Source organism: Carcharodon carcharias, chromosome 15 (assembly GCF_017639515.1).
Source record: "Carcharodon carcharias isolate sCarCar2 chromosome 15, sCarCar2.pri, whole genome shotgun sequence".
In the NCBI taxonomy this organism is placed as follows: domain Eukaryota; kingdom Metazoa; phylum Chordata; class Chondrichthyes; order Lamniformes; family Lamnidae; genus Carcharodon; species Carcharodon carcharias.
In genome coordinates, this window is record NC_054481.1 from 71302004 (window position 1) to 71317037 (window position 15034).

The following is a 15034-nucleotide window of genomic DNA, read 5'->3' on the forward strand; positions in this document are numbered from 1 at the left end:
CATTCGAGCCCGCTCCACCATTCAATAAGATCATGGCTGATCTGGTTGTGGTCTCAACTCCACTTTCCTTTCTGCTCCCAATAACCCTTGACTCCGTTGTCTGTTGAAAAGCTGTCTAAATCAGCTTTGAATAAATTCAATGACTCAGCCTGCACTGCTCTCTTGGGAAGAGAAATCCACATACTAACGATCCTCTGAGAGGGAAAAAAAAATTCTCCTCATCCTTATCTCATAAGAGAGATCTCTCATTCTTAAGCTGTGTCCTCTGGTTCTAGTCTCCCCCACAAGTGGAAATATCCTCCTGCTATCTACCCTATTCTCAGGATCTTATATGTTTCAGTCAGATCACCTCACATTCTTCCCAACTCCAATGAGTATTAGCCCAAAAGGTTCAGTCTTTTTTCATAAGATAAGCCCTTCATTCCAGGAATAAGTCAAGTGAATCTTCTCTGAACTGCTTCTAATGCAGTTATCTTTTTTCAAATAAGGAGACCAAAACTGTACACAGCATTCCAGATGTGGTCTCACCAATGCCCTGTACAGCTGCAGTAAAACTTCCCCAGTTGTATATTCCATTCTCCTTGCAGCAAATGCCAGCTTCCATTTGCTTTCCTAATCACTTGCTGTACCTACAAACTAACTTTTTGCGATTCATGCACCAGGACACCCTGATCCCTCTGTACCACTGAGTTTTGTAATCTCTCTCCATTTAAATGGTATACTGCTTTGCTATTCTTCCTACCAAAGTGGACAAGTTCACATTTTCCCACATTATAATCCATCTGCCAATTTTCTGTCCACTCACTTAACCTGCTTATATACCTTTGCAGATGCTCTACCCCCACTTGACAACTTCCCCCCTTTCTTGAATAGCAGTATTACATTAACTATTTTCCAATCCATTGGGACCCTTCCAGAATCTAAGGAATTTTGGAAGATTATAACCATTACATCTACTACCTCAGCAGCCACTTGTTTTAAGACTCTAAGATGCAGACCATTTGGTACTGGGGACTTGTTAGCCTTTAGGTCTAATAGTTTTCCCAGCACTTTTTCCCTAGTGATGATGATTGTTTTAAGTTCCTCCCTCCCATTCACCTCTTGATTTTCAAGTCTTCTACAGTGAAGACAGACACAAAATACCTGTTCAACATCTCTGTCATTTCCTTGTTTTCCATTATCGATTCCCATGACACTCTCTCTAGAGGACCAACACTTGTAAAAGCAGAAAGTACTGGAAAAACTCAGCAGGTCAAGCAGCACCAATGGAGAGAAACAAGAGTTAATGTTTCAAATTCAATGACTCTTCAGGATTCAATATAGTTTTAGTTTACTAGCTTTAGATTCTCTTTTCCTACTTAAATACCTGTAGAAATTTTTCTCATACTCTGCTTTTTCCTTCTTAATTTTTTGAGTCATTCATTGCCGGTTCTTAAAATCTGACCAATCTTTTGACCTACCACTAATCTTTGTAGATTTGTATAGTGTTTCTTTCAATTTGATATGATTCTTCACTTCTTTATTCAGCCACTGACAATGCATCCTTTTCTAAGAATCTTTCCTTCTTACTGGGATAAATCTTTGCTGAGAGTTAAGTATCTTCTTAAAGGTTTTAAAAGTGAACGTGCACGGCGATGGCGATGGAGAGCAGCGTGTTTGTCGCATCAGCAGATGTCTGAAAAATGGCAGCCGAGCTCCAGCTGGAGTGAGCAAGCCCTTGTCAGTTCATGTGTGTGTTGGTGGATAAGTGTGTTAGGCCTGAGGCCTAGTGGCGCCCGAAAGTAGAGGAGAACTGAAGAGAAGCTGGGGCCCAACCCACTGTTCTGCTAGCAAGCAAGAATGCTAGATTACATTCGAGGTTATAAGTGTGTGAATGTGAGTTGCTTCTGTCCTGTGACCCAGGCAGGAATGATGCCACAGGAGTGCAAGTTCGGACTCTGATTATCTCTCTCGATGTTGACCTACAAGCTAGCTGGATTGTGGGCCCCCAGGATAGGAAGGTTTAGGGCCACATGTGTGTGTGTTCACTCTCGTCTGCCCAGTGGAACCTGGCCTCCAATCATCTCAGCTATCCCTGCCATTGGACAAAGACTTTGCTCTGTCAGGACCTTGTGGTAGTTGGTATATAACGGCCGTCTCACGTTCAAAGAATTCATGCACAGGCATCTTCTGTCCCTTCAAAATTAATTCTATGACCTAGAACATTAGGACTCTCATGGACAACTCCAGCAGAGACAGACCAGAACCTCACGCCACTATAGTAGCCCTGGCGCTATGACATCAATATCGCTGCCTTGTTTGAGAAACCATGGACTGGAGAAGGCCAGCTCAAAGGACAAGGTAATAAAATCAAAAAATGCTGAAAAAACTCAGCAGACCTGGCTATATCTTTGGAGTGAGAAAAGAAGTTAATGTTTTGAGTCCGTATGGCTTCTTCAACCTTAAAAGCAACAGCTGAGGCCAAAGAGGAATTCTACACCAGTCTTGATCACTTGTTATCCTGTATCCCAAAGGGAGATAAGCTCTCCAGAATCGGGAGGGGGACAAACCTCTGGGGAAGGCCTGATTAACAAGGAAGGTGTAGGGAAAGCTAACACCAACAGAGTTCTCCTTTTGACAAAATACTTAGAACATGGCCTATTTCATCAGAGGTACAAATACACAACCTCATGGCAACACCCTCGCTCCAAATGTTGGCACCTGCTTGACTACCCCGTCATCCGGGTGAGGAACCACAAGGATACTCTCACTGCCTGTGCCATGACAGGAGCTGACAGCTGGATTGACCATCGCCTAGTCCAGGCCACTATCTCCATCAACCTGTCCCAAAAGTGCTGGGGCAGGAAAGTCAATGTCGATGGACTCGAGTACTCTGCAGAGAAAGACCCACTCAGACAGCACTTCACAAGCAACCTGGCAACGCTCAGCAGACAGGAACCACAGAATCTCCACAGTACCTGGTCTGCTCTTAAATCTATCATTATCAGCACCTGCAAGGATTCTCTAGGTTTCTCCATCAGGAAATAAGAAGATTGGTTTGATGAGAATGACCAGGAGATCCAGGAGCTACTAAATACTAAGCACAAGGTGTTTCTGAACTGGAAGGACCACCAAAATTTGAGGGAAAGAAAGCAGATCTATATGTAGGCCATGGTCCAACAAAAAGCCCATGATCTAAAGAACAGGTGGTGGGTGGAAAGAGTGCAGGAAATACAGCAACTCGCCAACAGCCACGACATGCATGGATTATTCAGTGAGTTATTTACGACCTAAGCACCCAAGGACCTACCCCATTGAGAGTTAAGAATGGAGTGGTACTCATCAAGGGCACAGGCAGCAAGTGCTCATTGGAAGGAGCACTTCAAGGATCTCCTCAACTGAGACTCAGTCCTCGACATGAGTTCCCTCGACTACATCCCACAGCCTGCTACCTGCCACCACCTCAACAAAATCCCAGCCTGACATGAAGTTGAAAAGGCCATTCAACAGCTAAGAACCAAGGCTGCTGGTGCACATGGAATCTCTGCTGAAGTACTAAAATACAGCTGAGAAGTACTCTTGACACAAATGCATGTCCTCATCTCCCTTATCTGGAAGGAGGAGAGCATACCAGAGGATCTCTGAGACACTGTAATTGTGACCACCTTCAAAAAAGGAGACAAGACCACAGTAACTACTGTGATCTCTGCTGTCTGCCACAGGGAAGGTCATTGCAACAGTTCTTCTCCATCATCTCCTCCCTGTGGCTGAAGAACCCCTACCAGAGTCACAATGCGGATTCCATCCATCAAAAGGCACAGTGGGCATGATCTTCAATGCAAGACAAGTCACAAGAAAAATGCAAGGAGCAGCAGCAACCTCTATTCATGGCCTTTTTTGACCGCACAAAGGTCTTTGACTCTTATCAACCTGGAGGGACTGTGGAGTGCCTCCTCAAGTTTGGCTACCCACAATAATTCGTCACCATCCTCCACCTGCTGCAAGATGACATGTGGGAAAACCTGTTTACAAATAAGCAGATGTATCAAAACCAAGCACAAGCCCCAAGTTAAAGTCCACTTTCATACATGTTGCAAACAAATTGTTCCCCTTTTAACACTAGCTTCCTGTCAGCCTTAAATGTGCCCTATCCTGATCACCTGTTTTATATGGTGGCCTGAGTGCAATGCACATTCTCGAATTGCACTGTTTCCATCTTATGAGCATTTATTCTCACATAAAGATTAACATCTTGTATAACTTATGTGAGAACATTTTTGTGCCAGTTCAAAGGTTGTGTGCTGCAGAGTGGAGGCTCTTCCTCTGATTTGTTTACTCCAATTTACCCATCCCTGTGCTATTAGCCATGTTGATCAGTAATCAGCTCTGGCATATTCCACCGATGCTGTTCAGCCTTTTAAGCCCTTTAATGATATGATAAAGTTCCTGTTCCTGAGGGACTTGCATGGCGACCAATATATGTAAATGATGAAGGAATGATTGCAAGAAGGATCTAGAACTTTCCATCCATGTCAAGTATTTGGGATTCCTTATTGACATCAGTCCTAGCTAGAACATTCACATGGCATCATCTACATTTAAGACAGATTTGAAGACAACCTTGTGTGCTAACTTCACTAGGTGAAAGCTGCAGATATTCGAAGATAGTTGATACCTTCTCACCAGATCCTGTAATGGAACAACACTGTTCGTGAAGCTCTTCCTTGACTTTAGGCGGCTGGGTGTAGGTGTATGACCATGTAGAAGGTGCCTCTCATCTGATGTTTGACGGAGTCGCTCTTTCTTGCTGGCTACTGTTCTTCGTATATCAGGGGGAGCGATACCCGCCAGGATACATAGGCTGTTGGTGTTTGTTGGTTTTAAACAACCTGTGATAAGTTGGCAGCTTGCATTCAGAATGGCATCCATCTTCTTAGCATGAGTAGATCTTTCCCTTGCAAGGCAGCATATTCGGCAGTGGAATAGCAAAGAGCAAGTGCATTGGTTCGCAATGTTTTTGAGCTTGCTCCCCATTGTGTGTTAGTGAGCTTATTCAGGATGTTGTTACGTGCGCTCACTTTTGTCTTTGTCTTTTCGATGTGGTTCTTGAAGGTGAGGCATCTGTCAAGGGTGACTCCTAAGTAGATAGGGTGCTCGCAATGCGTCAGTGTTGCTCCACACCAGATTACTTTAAGCTGGCATTTGGCTTCACAGTTTCTGAAGTGGAATGCACAAACTTGAGTCTTTGATGGGTTTGCGTGAAGGTGGTTTTCTTCATAGTAGGATGTTAGTCCCTCCAAGGCCTTAGAAAGCGTTTTCTCCACGATGTTAAAATCAATGCTTTGGGCAGTGACACATAAGTCATCAACATATATAAAACGGTGTGTGACACCGTCTATAGGTTGTTCATTCGTGTAGATGTTGTACAGCAGTGGTGCAAGCATGCTTCCCTGAGGAAGACCATTCTTCTGAATACGCCACCTGCTGCACTTCCCACCTAGTTCAACATAGAACCGGCGATTCTGAAGCACACTTTCTAACAGCTCTGTTAAGTGAATATCTTTTGTCATCTCTAGGATCTTGCAGAGGAGATGTCTATGGTTCACTGTATCGTATGCTGCTGACAAGTCTAAAGAACAGCTCCTATTACCATCCCTTGCTCAAAACCATCTTCGATATGTTATGTGAGGTTGAGCAGTTGGCTTGTTGTTGATTTGCCGGGGCAGAAACCTGCTTGCACTGGAATGATCTTCTCATCTACAGTTGGTGCTATCCTATTGAGTATCAGGCGTTCAAGCAGCTTATTGGTGTGGCAAAGCAGTGAAATTAGCCGAAAACTCTTAGGATTTGAGGGATCTTTTCTGGACTTTAATAGTGATATTACATGTGCCTTCTGCCAAATATTAGGTAGCTTGTGTGTTGCCAGACAGTGGTTGAACAATTGTAGGAGCCATTTCTTTGCTTGCTGTCCAAAATGCTTTATCTGCTCCGTTGTTATGTTGTCAAGACCAATTGCTTTCCCGTGTTTTAGACTAGATATACCAGTTTCCAGCTCTTCCATGGTGAGTGGTCCAGTGATGCCAGGGTCATCGCTGTACTTCTTCCTATCTGGTTGTGCTCTTGGTTGTTTCTTGTTGAATTTTCCATTTAGGAGCAACTGGTGTGCAACTTGGTTAGCAGACACATTTGGATGTTGGGCAGCTTTCTTGGGATCGCCTCCAAGTTTGTGTATGAAAGACCATGCCTTCTTGCTGTTTTTTGTAAGATCTGTTGTCTCTGTCAAGGTGTCCCAGGTGTTTTGACACTCTTGAGAGATACTTAACATCACCCTCTCACCGGTATATATTGTTTCCCCTGAGAAGGGGTCAGATTCAAACATTGAGACATAATCCCAGTAGAGTTCAGCATTCTCCTTGGTGAGACCAGAGATGTAGTGCGCTCTACAGCCTCAGGGGATCTTCCTTCTGGCTGTTTTCTGGGCAGCTTTTGCAAACAGGTTGTAGTGTTCAGGTAGTGGTTTAATGCGCTTAACCTTACGATCAAGTGCTTATGTGAACCCGTTCCAATCGGCCTTCTTGAAGTTGAAGCGCCTTTTGAATGATACCTTAGGACTGGAGTAGGTCGTTCAAAGGTGTCACTAAGCAAATGGGGATCTAGAACCAGCCCAAAAACTTGTGAATGTGGAACTGAGCCACAGGCTATGCAACATCTCCTGCAATGCCTATCGTTAGAGGAACCCTGCACTGTTGCAGATCTTGCCGAATTCAACAAGGCGCAAAAATGTGTCTAGTTCTGGCTGGGCCATGTATAGACTGTCTGTGGACACGATAAAAAAAAACATGAAAAAAAATTAAAAAAAAACAGATCCTGAAGCTATATTCAAAAGGCTTCCTCAGAATGATGATGGAGTCAGTCTTGGTCATTTCAGATGTTAAACATTTTAAGATTCTCTGATGGAATCTGCTGCCAGCATAGTTATTGACCTTGATAGTCTGTGAGATAGTTCATTTTATCGTAAATGCTGAGATCTACCTATTTGACCTCTGCCACTAGCTAGTTTTTTAATCTCTCTCATCTCCCAGCATCCAGGAATGGGACCTCCCAATTCCAACAAACTCATACCAAAATTATACCTGTAGCCTGCCAGAATCACAGTGGATTTTTGTGGCCACTTTTTTTTCCTCCCATGTCTTGATTAATTTTGAGTGGATTTTTATTTAATCTGTACAAGATTTGCACGGGTAGAAAAATAGAGCTAATGTTGGGGCATGTGTCATATTGTTACAAACTTAGAACTAGGTTTTCTGTTTCACTGAAGTTTTAGTAAGTTATTCATTGTATGAATATTACCATACAAAAAATATCAAAATGATTAGGGAAAAACAATACCAACATCAGGAAGTTTATGTATCCCTTCTGGTGTTATACTAAATATCCATTCCTGAGTTAATAATATCCAGCTGTCTGTGGAATCACTTACTAAATTTGTACATGCATCTGTAGACTTGTCTGGGAAGAGAATAGTTTACATTGTGATACTTTGAGTCATTCTACATGAATATATAAGGTGGTTCAAAAAATCTTCCATATTGTTATTTATATCCTATCTAGAATTTTAACTGGTATTAGCATGTTTTTTCTCTGGCTTGCTGATGACTTCATTCATTTATTTTACAGCATGTCGATGGAAGTTTTTCTGTGAAGCCGTTAAAGCAAAAGCAGATTGTAAGTAACCTGTAAACTTCATTGCATCGGAATGATGACGAGCAAGATTATTGAACTATTCCTGAGTTAATTTATGTGTAGGTGTAGGAGTTCTCCTCCCAGCTCCACAGCAATTATGAAAATTGGTTCTTAAATGCCTTCTTCCCTCCGTCTGATTTCCCCCTCCCAAGACCCATCTGAGGACCATCATCAAGCGTGGAAGCAGCTTACCTCTGGATGTGCAGTTCTCTGGTGATATGCTGGTGAGGTCCAAGACCTAATTTTAGGTATACCTTCACCTTCTGGCATGTGCCTATGCCTATGTCAGGCCTATAAACAAGCCAGAATGATTTTTCCATGCTATCCATCCTTCATTCAACTCAGGGATTTTTCATAGAATGGTTACAGCACTGAAGGAGGCCATTCAGCCTGTTGTGTCCATGCCAGCTCTCTGAAAGAGTACTTTGGCAAGCCCCAATCCCCTGTCATTTCCCCATAGCCGTGCAATTTTTTTCTCTTTTGGTACTTATCCAATTCCCTTTTGAAAGCCACGATTGAATCTGCCTCCACCACGCTTTCAGGCAGTGCATTCCAGATCCTGACCACTTGCTTAGTTTAAAAAAATGTTTTTCCTCATGACGTTATTTTTGCCAATTGCCTTAAATCAGTCCTTTGGTTTTCAACCCTTCTGCCAATGAAAACAGTATCGCTCTATCTACTCTGTCAAAACCCCTCATGATTTTGAGCACCTCTATCAAATTCATTCTCAACCTTTTCTTCTCTGAGGAGAACAAACCCTGCTTCTTCTGTCTATCCATGTAACTGAAGTCCCTGGAATGATTATCATAAATCTTTCCAGCACCCCTCTAAATTCTTCACACTGTTCCTAAAGTATAGTGCCCAGAATTGGATATATTACTTCAGTTGAGGCTGAAAGAAGAGTCATCATAACTTGCTTCCTTTTGTACTCTATACCTCTATTTATGAACCCAGGATCCCTTATGCCTTTTTAACCACTTTCTCTGTGCACGTGTATTCTGTGATGATCTCTATGTTGGGATACCCGTGTATTTTCTTTACTGCAATGCCCTCTTGAAGACCAAAGTGGACTGGGGACTATTCTGAAAGGGAGTTAATTGGTTTCCTGATTATAGCATCATTAGATTCCAAGAAATCTCCATTGACTTGAGGTTGCCGTAGGGACAAAGAGCTAAAAAGGGAGGGGGGGCGGGGGGGTGCGGTGCCACTCGCTGCACTAGCAAGGACACATTGACAGCTGCAGCTGTGAATCAGTCTGTGACTTTATCATTTACTACTAGCCAGGTGGCCTAAAGTAAGTGTTCAAATGCAAACTGAAACATGGTATTACTAAGTAAATTAAAACAGGATCGTGTTAGGATTGACTGTTCCTCAAAATGTCCAATTCATTCTTCAGTCATTATTATTAAAATTCTCTTCAAAAATGGTGCAGGAGATTGGTTTTTGAACAGGACTTATTGTAGATGCTATCAAAAAGATTTATTCTGTTTTCTATAAATTAGTGTGTTCTTTGGTAAATAAAAAATAAACAAGATTTAGTAAAAGAAAATCATCACCCAATGTGGGATTTGAGGCCATAACTTTAGACTTAAGAGCCCCATTAACTACCAACTGAGCTAGTTGGGAATTGTCTTCACAAAGCCTTCCCAAGTTGCTTCAGAGTCAGTTACTTAAACCTTCAATCACTGTTTCCATTTTTCATAACTGTGATGCACTCCAAATTCAGCAAGTTTATTCGCAGTAATAAAGCAGAAATCTGAAGTGGAATTTGATGCTCTGCAGCCACATGCGCACTTCTGATGCTCCATCCACCAACCGAAAAGATGTCAGGATCAGTTGTTATGCTTGTACCGGTGACACAGTGCAGGCTGAGTGCACATGTACGACCATTCCTGATGCCTTTCCAGTCAGCGACAGGGATTATTGTGAAATAAAAAACGAATTGCAGTGGCATTCGGTTTTTTGGTCTGTCTTTGTGGCAGACAGTTCAGAACAATAAGAACTCGGTTGAGGGAAAACGAGCAAGGTTCTCTCCAAACTGTTTGACTGTTTTTGAAGAAAACCTCATGTTAAAGAACAAGAACAAAGAAAAGTACACCACAGGAAAAGGCCCTTCGGCCCTCCAAGCCTGCGCCGATCATATTGCCTGTCAAACTAAAACATTTTACACTTCCGTGGTCCGTATCCCTCTATTCCCATCCTATTCATGTATTTGTCAAGCTGCCTCTTAAACACCACTATTGTACCTGCTTCCACCACCTCCTCTGGCAGCGCATTCCAGACACTCACTACCCTCTGTGTAAAAAAACTTGCCCCGCACATCTCCTCTAAAGTTTTCTCCTCTCACCTTAAATCTATGTCCCCTAGTAATTGACTCTTCCACCTGGGAAAAAGCTTCTGACTATCTACTCTGTCCATGCCACTCATAATTTTGTAAATTTCTATCAAGTCGCCCCTTAACCTCCATCGTTCTAGTGAGAACAATCCGAGTTTCTCCAACCTCTCCTCATAGCTAATAACCTCCAGACCAGGCAGCATCCTGGTAAACTTCCTCTGCACCCTCTCCAATGCCTCCATATCCTTCTCGTAATGTGGCGACCAGAATTGCACGCAATATTCCAAGTGTGGCCTAACGAAGGTTCTATACAGCTGCAGTATGACTTCCCAGCTTTTATACTCAATACCCCTGCTGATGAAGGCAAGCATGCCATATGCCTTCCTGACTACCTTATCCACCTGCGTTGCCACTTTCAGTGACCTGTGGACCTGTACACCCAGATCCCTCTGCCCATCAATGCAATTAAGTGTTCTGCCATTTGCTGTATAATTCCTACTGTATTAGACCTTCCAAAATGCATTACTTCACATTTGTCCGGATTAAACTCCATCTGCCATTTCTCCGCCCAAGTCTCTAACTGATCTATATCCCATTGAATCCTTTGACAGTCCTCTTCACTATCTGCAACTCCTCCAACCTTAGTGTTGTCTGCAAACTTACTAATAGCCCAGTTACATTTTCCTCCAAATCATTTATGTATACTACAAACAGCAAAGGTCCCAGCACTGATCCCTGCGGAACACCACTAGTCACAGCTCTCCATTCAGAAAAGCACCCTTCCACTGCTACCCTCTGTCTTCTATGACCGAGCCAATTCTGTATCCATCTTGCCAGCTCACCTCTGATCCCGTGCAACTTTACCTTCTGTACCCTTCTGCCATGAGGGACCTTGTCAAAGGCCTTACTGAAATCCATGTATATAACATCCACTGCCCTTCCATCATCGATCATCTTTGTCACTTCCTCGAAAAACTCGATCAAGTTAGTGAGACACGATCTCCCCTTCACAAAATCATGCTGCTGCTCACTAATATGCCCATTTGCTTCCAAATGGTAGTAAATCCTGTCACAAAGAATCTTCTCCAATAATTTCCCTATCACTGACGTAAGGCTCACCGGCCTTTAATTTCCTGGATTATCCTTGCTACCCTTCTTAAACAATAGAACAACATTGGCTATTCTCCAGTCGTCCGGGACCTCACCTGTAGCCAGTGAGGATACAAAGATTTCTGTCAAGGCCCCAGCAACCCCCTCCCTTGCCTCCCTCAGTACTCTGGTGTAGATCCCATCTGGCCCGGGGGACTTATCCACCTTAATATTCTTCAAGACGTCTAACACTTCCTCCTTTTTGATGTCAACATGATCCAGGGTATCTACACACTCTTCCTAGACAAATCGACCGCTAAGTCCTTCTCTTTGGTGAATACTGATGAGAAGTACTCATTTAGTATCTCTCCCATTTCTTCTGGTTCCACACACACATTCCCGCCTCTGTCCCTGAGTGGGCCTACCCTTTCCCTGGCTACCCTCTTGCTTTTTACATATGTATAAAAGGCCTTGGGATTTTACTTAATCCTGGTTGCCGATGATTTTTCACGACCCCTTTTAGCCCTCCTGACTCCTTGCTTAAGTTTCTTCCTACTTTCTTTATATTCTCCACGTGTTTCATCTGTTCCCAGCCTGCTAGCCCTTACGAATGCTTCCCTTTTCTTTTTGACTAATCTCACAATATCCTTAGTTATCCAAGGTTCCTGAAACTTGCCATACTTATCCTTCATCCTAGCAGGAACATGCCGGTCAAACTGACGATTGAAAGCCCCCCCACTTGTCAGTTGTTGATTTGCCCTCAAACATCCGCCTCCAGTCTAGATTCCTCAGTTCCTGCCTAATATTGTTATAATTAGCCTTCCCCCAATTAAGCACCTTAACCCGAGGACTCCTGTTATCCTTATCCACCAGTACCTTGAAACTTAATGAATTATGTTCACTTTTCCCGAAATGCTCCCCTACTGAAACTTCGACCACCTGGCCGGGTTCATTCCCTAATACCAGATCCAGTATTGCCCCTTACCTAGTTGGACTATTTACATATTGTCTCATGAAGCCCTCCTGGATGCACCTTACAAATTCTGCACTATCCAAACCCCTAGCACTAAGTGATTCCCAGTCAATATAGGGAAAGTTAAAATCACCCACCACAACAACCCAATTGCTTTTACATCTTTCCAAAATCTGCCTACATAACTTCCTCAATCTCCCACCGGCAATTGGGAGGCCTTTAGTAAACCCCCAACACTGTGACTGCACTCTTCCTATTCTGGAGCTCTATCCATATTGCCTCACTGCGTGAGCCCACTGAGGTGTCCTCCTGTCGTACAGCTGTTATATTCCCCTTAACTAGCAGTGCAACTCCCCCACCTTTTCTACATCCCTCTCTATCCTGCCTGAAACATCTAAATCCTGGAACGTTTATCTGCCAATCCTGTTCATCCTTCAATCAAGTCTCTGTAATAGCAATAACATCTTGGTCCCACGTACTAATTCAAGCTCTAAGCTCATCTGCCTTGCCTGTTATACTCCTCGCATTGAAACAAATGCATTTCAGACGCCCAGTGCCACTGTGTTCAGTAATTTCTCTCTGCCTGCTCTTCCTCTTAGCCCTACTGGCCACATTCACTAGTTCCCAATCATTTATTTGACCTGCTGACCTATTGCTCTGGTTCCCAACCCCTCTCCCTACTAGTTTAAACCCTCCCGAGTGACACTAGCAAACCGTAAGAATGGAGCAAGATGCCAAAAACAGAGGTCTTGGCCAGTGCTGGAAAACCAGTGCGGGCCCTGAGTCACCTTTTTTTGTGAAGGCCCGCCTCATTTTGTTCCACTTAGGCATTGGACAGGCCAGTGGCGGGCCTTCCACCAGCACCAAGGACCCTGGGGGCAGAAGCCCTGCCCACCAAGAGCTGCCAGCTACATGAGGTTGGCAGCTCTGCTCTGTTGAACGGCAGCATGACTGGGAGGTGCAACACCCATCTGAGGTCTAGTATTGTTGCTGGATGAGCATGATGGCAGGTGGGGGAATCATGGATTCGGGATCATGAAGGAGGAAGTGATGGGGGTCAGCAACAAGAGGAGGGAGGTGGCTCTCGTGGGGTCCCCCTCCCACCCTTTTTCTCGTTGCCGGATCCCTTGACCAGGCACTGAATGCTTTTGAATGAGGGGCAACCCCCTGCCCTCAAAGCCTGCAAGTGAGCCCAGGGAAGTTTTTTTGCCGTGCTTCCCGTATAGCTAATACCAATAGAGGCAGGATGAAGCCTTTAAGTGGGCTTTAAATGCCTTTAAGTGGGCTTTAAAGGCTTCAATTGGCAGCGGGGTGGGAAGGCTATCCACAAGAGGCCAAGGTTCAGGCTATAATAGACTTTATTATCCCTAAGACAAAGATTCCTGGGAATGTGTGAGTTCTACAGGTCATTCGTCCCTAATTTCAGCACACTGGGACCCCTGAATGAATTGTTGAAGAGAAAGGTGAGATTCGACTGGTCAGAGTCCTGTCAGATGGCCTTCGAGAAGTTAAAGACTGTTTGTTAAAGTAAAAGTTTTAAAAAGTGAAATCTTGTCCATCAGCTTTCTTTCCTTTGACTTTGTGGGGGCTACTTTCTTTTCAAAGTTATCAGTCTCTACAGGGATTATAACAACCCACAGATCTCTTTGTTCTTGCCCCTTTAGAATTGTATGCTTTGTTTTAAATTGCCTTTTCTCTTTCGTCCTACCAAACTGTATCACTTCACATTGCTCTACATTAAATTTCATCTGCCATGTGTCCTCCATTCTGCCAGCCTGTCTATGTCCCCTTGAAATCTATCACCATCCTCCTCACAGTTCACAATATTTCCAAGTCTTCTGTCTTCTGTGAATTTTGAAATTGTCATTGATACATATCAAAGAAAAGCAGTGGCCCTACCAGCAACCCCCTGGGGAACCCTCCTATATACCTCACTCCACTCTGAAAAATAACTGTTCACCACTACTCCCTGTTTCCCGTCACACAGTCAACTTCTAATCCATGCTGCCACTGTCCCTTTTGTATTGCTAAAAGAAGAGACATATCAAAGCTTTTCATCTTGCGCTCATCAGGACACTTTGCAAGAATACCAAGATAAGGGGAAAACAACAATTTATACTGTATGAGAAGAAAATGCTGATTGGTTATCAAGTGGACTCTGATTGGTAGAGGTGTTGCGATGGAGAATGCACCAGTGATGGTGACTGACAGTTAACTGCTAAGCATTGTTTGAAATTTAAGCCAGGCAACTTGACCTGATTGGTCAAGGCATTGCCCTGAGGAATGAGTCAGCGAATGGCTGTCACTTATTTTGTTTAGCTGAAACAGGTGCAATTTGTGTACATGTTCTTTCTGTCTGCAAAGAACAAGGCCTTAGTGTAATAATATATGTAGCTTCCAGACATATAAATGCACCACCATACAAATGTCTGCCACTGAACCTCTACTGACCTATCCCTTAACCTCATTTGCCAGTTCACTTTAGCTAGCTCTGCTTTTATGCCTTCATAATTGTCCTTATTTAAGTTTAAAATGCTAGTTTTGGATGCACTCATTTCTCCCTCAAAATGAGTGTAAATTTCAATCATGCTATTCCAGTGTATAATAGGATGGTTAAAGTCTATCACCTCTCTGTAACTTCCCTGAAAATTTGCTCCTCTATTTCTTTCGTGCTAGTGGTAGCATATAGAATGCACCCAGTAGCGTAATGGTACCTCTTGTGTTTCTTAATTCTAACCAAAATAGGTTCTGTCCTTTATCCCACTAGGATAGAAAGGCTTACTTTCCGTCTTTACATTGCTAGCTAGCTTTCTTTTGTATTCCAATTATATTCTCCTAATTAACCTTTTAGTCATCCTTTGCTGTTCTTTATTTTCTTTCCAATCTTCTGACCTGCCACCCATCTTTGCACAATA

At 43.3% G+C, this 15034-nt stretch overlaps 1 protein-coding gene across 2 annotated transcripts in view; it reads left to right on the forward strand.

Moving 5' to 3' along the window:
• Nucleotides 1–15034, forward strand: part of LOC121288071 (E3 ubiquitin-protein ligase MGRN1-like) — a 194418-nt gene that overhangs the window by 133837 nt on the left and 45547 nt on the right. For both annotated transcript variants that reach the window (XM_041206368.1, XM_041206367.1), the window contains exon 8: nt 7657–7704. In XM_041206368.1, the coding sequence (XP_041062302.1) occupies nt 7657–7704 (48 nt within the window). The remainder of the gene's footprint in view (nt 1–7656; nt 7705–15034) is intronic.